Source organism: Anolis sagrei, chromosome 12 (assembly GCF_037176765.1).
Source record: "Anolis sagrei isolate rAnoSag1 chromosome 12, rAnoSag1.mat, whole genome shotgun sequence".
Classification (NCBI taxonomy): Eukaryota; Metazoa; Chordata; class Lepidosauria; order Squamata; family Dactyloidae; genus Anolis; species Anolis sagrei.
In genome coordinates this window covers 11,218,114-11,223,597 of record NC_090032.1, presented here as the reverse complement: position 1 = coordinate 11,223,597, position 5,484 = coordinate 11,218,114, and the positions used below count along the sequence as shown (strand labels likewise).

Here is a 5,484-nt window from a genome sequence, read left to right as displayed (position 1 = left end):
AGATGGAATCTCCTCTCTTGTAGTTTGAAGCCATTGTTCCGCGTTCTAGTCTCCAAGGAAGCAGAAAACAAGCTTGCTCCCTCCTCCTCCCTGTGGCTTCCTCTCACATATTTATACATGGCTATCATATCTCCTCTCAGCCTTCTCTTCTTCAGGCTAAACATGCCCAGCTCCTTAAGTCGCTCCTCATAGGGCTTGTTCTCTTAGTCTCCAAGGAAGCAGAAAACAAGCTTGCTCCCTCCTCCCTGTGGCTTCCTCTCACATATTTATACATGGCTATCATATCTCCTCTCAGCCTTCTCTTCTTCAGGCTAAACATGCCCAGCTCCTTAAGCCGCTCCTCATAGGGCTTGTTCTCTTAGTCTCCAAGGAAGCAGAAAACAAGCTTGCTCCCTCCTCCCTGTGGCTTCCTCTCACATATTTATACATGGCTATCATGTATAAATATGGGGCTAATAGTAGGAGCTCACCCCACTCCCCGGATTCAAACCTGCAACCTTTCGGTCAGCAAGTTCAGCAGCTCAGCAGTTTAACTCATTTCACTACCGGGGGCTCCTTGTTAATTATATAATCGGCAAACAAACCCCATGAAACATTAGGACGTGATAATTATCCCCAAGTATGTTACGCAGACTCCCCTCCCCATCCCTAACCTGGAAAATATTTGCTGCCAGGGACACCTCAAAGTGGGGAAAATGGGGGGCGGTTCAGGTAGAGGAAGGGGCTTTCATCGCCTCCAAGGCCGTTTGGGGGGGTCTGAAAGCTAAAGAGGGAATTTGGGAAAATATTCCGGGCAGAGGGAATGGGATTGGGAGGGGCCGCCTTCCATCTCCACACATTTTCCTTCTTTTTATTTGCAAAGTAAAAATACCCCTCCCTCTGCATTTTTTCTCCCATCCTTCCAACTAAATTATCCTTGGGTTGCTTTGAATTTTCCATGCTGTCTGGCTATGTTCCAGAAGCATTCTCTCCTGACGTTTCGCCCACATCTATGGCAGGCAACATCAGAGGTTGTGCTGTCTGTTGGAAACGAGGGAAATAGGGTTTATATATCTGTGGAATGATGTCCAGGTTGGGAGAGAGAAAGGACTCATCACCTCCCAACAAAGGATTCCCCCAGGCAGTAAGAAGCCGGACCTTGAAGCTGCAAGGCCATTAAATGCTAATCAAGGTGGCCAATGAAACATTCACACCTACCTCAAATAGACAAGAGGGTTTTTTTTTCTTCTCCTTGCATTTAATGGCCTTGCAGGAGGCGAAATATTGAGAGCAGGGCCACAGACAGCAAAACGAACAAAGGGGTGTTAACCCTTTCCTATGCAACCCAAAGCTCTCTCTCACACACACACACACACATATATAGGCTTTGGGTAGCACAGGAAAGGGCTAACACCCCTTTGTTGTTCATTTTGCTACATAGATACATAGCTAGATAGACATATAGCTCTAATAGACTTATAAACAAATCCGACTTAAGATATATATAATCAGTCTATCATCTATTTATGTAGAGAGCTATCTATCATCTAGCTATCTATCTCTAGAGAGCTATCTATCTAGAGCTATATATCTAGAGCTATATGTCTATCTATATATCTATCTATCTATTAGAGAGAGCTGTCTATCTATCTATCTATCTATCTATCTATCTATCTATCTATCTATCACGTATCTCTACCTACCTACCTACCTACCTACTTAGAAAGCTATCTATCTATCTATCTATCTATCTATCTATCTAGAGCTATATGCTTGTCTATGTATCTATCTATGTAGAGAGAGCTATCTATCTATCTATCACGTATCTCTATCTACCTACCTATCTACCTATCTACCTACTTAGAAAGCTATCTATCTATCTAATCTATCTATCTATCTATCTATCTATCTATCTATCTATCTAGAGCTATATGCTTGTCTATGTATCTATCTATGTAGAGAGAGCTATCTATCTATCTATCTATCTAGAGAGCTATCTATCATCTATCTGTCTATCTATCTATCTATCTATCTATCTATCCAGAGTTATATGTCTGTCTGTCTGTCTGTCTATCTATCTGTCTATCTATCTATCTATCTATCTATCTATCTATCTATCTATCTATCGGGACTATCTGTCTATCATCTATCTATCTATCTATCTATCTATCTATCTATCTATCTATCTATCTATCTATCTAGAGTGACTATCTGTCTATCTATCTATCTATCTATCTATCTATCTATCTATCATCTATCTATCTATCTATCTATCTTTCTATCTATCTATCTACTTATCTCTCGAGAGCTGTTTACCATGCAATATTCCTGCTTCTAGGCAGGGGGTTGGACTGGATGGCCCATGAGGTCTCTTCCAACTCTTTGATTCTATGATCTATCTATCTGTCTGTTTGTCTTCTTTCTATCTATCTATCTATCTATCTATCTATCCATGTAGAGAGAGCTCTTTATAATCTATTTTTCTCTCTCTAGAGAGAGCAGTTTGTCTATCATCTATCTAGAGAGAGAGAGAGAGCGCGCTATACATCCATCATCTATCTATCTATCTATCTATCTATCTAGAGAGAGCTATCTGTCTCCTATCTATCTATCTATCTATCTATCTATCTATCTAATCTATCTATCTATCTATCTATCTATCTAGAGGGACTATCTGTCTATCATCTATCTATCTATCTATCTATCTATCTATCTAGAGAGAGCTATCTGTCTCCTATCTATCTATCTATCTATCTATCTATCTATCTATCTAATCTATCTATCTATCTATCTAGAGAGACTATCTGTCTATCATCTATCTATCTATCTATCTATCTAGAGCTGTTTATCATCTATCTATCTATCTATCTATCTATGTAGAGAGAGTTCTTTATAATCTATTTTTCTCTCTCTAGAGAGAGCAATTTATCATCTATCTATCTATCTATCTATCTATCTAGAGAGAGAGCGCTATATGTCCATCATCTATCTATCTAGAGAGAGCTATCTATCTCCTATCTATCGATCTATCGATCTATCGAGACTGTATCATTTATCTATCTATCTACTTATCTATCGAGAGCTGTTTATCATCTATCTATCTATGTAGAGAGAGCTCTTTATAATCTATCTATTTCTCTCTCTCTAGAGAGAGCAATTTGTCTATCATCTATCTATCTATGTAGCGATAACTCAATCTATCTATCTATCTGGAGCTATCCGACTATCTATCTATCTATCGATCGATCTATCAATCTATGAATCTAGAGAGAGCTTTGGAAAGGATCAACACCGCTGTGGTGTTGGTTTTGCTGGGGATGGTGACTGGGATTCCAAAATGTACCTGTTTCCAACTTACATACAAATTCGACTTTATATATATATATATTTATATATAGTGTGACCCTTCCAAAATGTACCTGTTCCGACTTACATACAAATTAGACTTTATGTATAGTGACCCAAAATGTACCTGTTCCAACTTACATATAAATTCGACTTAAGAGATATATGTATATATAGTGACCCTTCCAAAATGTACCTGTTCCGACTTACATACAAATTCGACTTAAGATATATATGTATATATAGTGACTCTTTCAAAATGTACCTGTTTTGACTTACATACACATTCGACTTTATATATATATAGTGACCCTTCCAAAATGTACCTGTCCTGACTTACATACAAATTCGACTTAAGATATATATGTATATATAGTGACCCTTCCAAAATGTACCTGTTCCGACTTACATACAAATTAGACTTTATGTATAGTGACCCAAAATGTACCTGTTCCGACTTACATACAAATTCGACTTAAGATATATATGTATATATAGTGACCCTTCCAAAATGTACCTGTTCCGACTTACATACAAATTAGACTTTATGTATAGTGACCCAAAATGTACCTGTTCCGACTTACATACAAATTGGACTTTATGTATAGTGACCCAAAATGTACCTGTTCCGACTTACATACAAATTAGACTTTATGTATAGTGACCCAAAATGTACCTGTTCCGACTTACATACAAATTTGACTTTATGTATAGTGACCCAAAATGTACCTGTTCCGACTTACACACAAATTAGACTTAAGATATATATGTATATACAGTGACCCTTCCAAAATGTACCTGTCCCGACTTACATACAAATTCGACTTAAGAACAAACCCACAGAACTGCCTGTATCTGTTTTCCTGGCTAACCCTGAGAGGTTCTGAGAGCCAAAGGTAGGAAGCCCTAAGCCTGGGCTCTCCCCACTCTTTGGCATGGCTCTGACTCCAAGAGAACAAAGGAGAGCATCCCAGTTGTGCCTGGATCCCAATCTCCCATCCTGAGGATGCCTCTCCAGAGTGGGTGGGAAGGAGGGAAGGAGGGAAGGGTCTCTCTCCGGGATCCCCCCTTGTGTGGGGGGCACTCACCCAGCGCCTTGAGCAGCTCCTCGAAGTTCTCCGAGCTCTTCATCTTCCAGTGGCCGGTGAAGTTGATGGGCATGGCGGCGGCAGGTGTGGATGTTGGGGTGGGTGGGAAGGAAAAGGGAAAGAAGGAAGGAGCCGGCCGAGCCCCGCAAGCGCTGAGTGCCGGGCTCCAGGCTCAGCTCCACTCCTCTTGGCCTCCCTCCCTCAGGCCCCGCCCCTGGACACGCCCCCTGGAGCCTTGGCCACGCCCACCCACGCGCCAGACTCAGGCACCAGTGGGCAGCCCTCCCACTTGCCAAAGATCACCTTGCAGGGCTTGGAGCATCCCCAAAGGACTCCTTGGATTCCCTCGCTCCTCCTTTCCCAGGGTCACAAATAGCAGCCTTTTGGGTGAGTTCTTAACGCCTCCTGGCAGATGGCCATCCAGCCTCTGAATCATACCATCCTAGAGTTGGTAGGGAACCCCAAAGGCCATCCAGTCCAACCCCATTCTGCCATTGCAGGGGGACACAATCAAAGCACTCCCGACGATTGCCATCTAACCTCTGAATCGTAGAAACCTAGAGTTGGAAGGGAACCCCAAAGGCCATCCAGTCCAACCCCATTCTGCCATTGCAGGGAGACACAATCAAAGCCCTCCCGGTAGATGGGAATCCAGCCTCTGAATCCTAGAATTGGTAGGGAACCCCAAAGGCCATCCAGCCCAACCCCATTCTTCCATTGTAGGGGGACACAATCAAAACCCTCCCGACGATGGCCATCCAGCCTCTGAATCATAGAATCCTAGAGTTGGTAGGGAACCCCAAAGGCCATCCAGTCCAACCCCCTTCTGCCACTGCAGGGAGACACAAGCAAAGCCCTCCTGACAGATGGCCATCCAGCCTCTGAATCACAGAATCCTAGATTTGGAAGGGAATCCCAAAGGCCATCCAGTCCAACCCCATTCTTCCATTGCAGGGAGACACAATCAAATCCTGCCCGGCAGATGTCTATCCAGTTCAACCCTATTCTGCCATTGCAGGGAGACACAATGAAAACCCTCCCAGCAGATGGCCATCCAGCGTCTGAATCATAC

The 5,484-nt window shown here is 42.5% G+C and overlaps 1 protein-coding gene across 1 annotated transcript in view; it reads right to left on the bottom strand.

The window, feature by feature from the left end:
• CRABP2 (cellular retinoic acid binding protein 2) overlaps positions 1 to 4,612 on the bottom strand; it is a 28,045-nt gene extending 23,433 nt beyond the window's left edge. The window contains exon 1 of the mRNA XM_060758223.2: positions 4,413 to 4,612. Coding sequence (XP_060614206.1) covers positions 4,413 to 4,485 — 73 coding nt within the window. The 5' untranslated portion in view covers positions 4,486 to 4,612. The remainder of the gene's footprint in view (positions 1 to 4,412) is intronic.
• Positions 4,613 to 5,484: the final 872 nt, after the last annotated feature.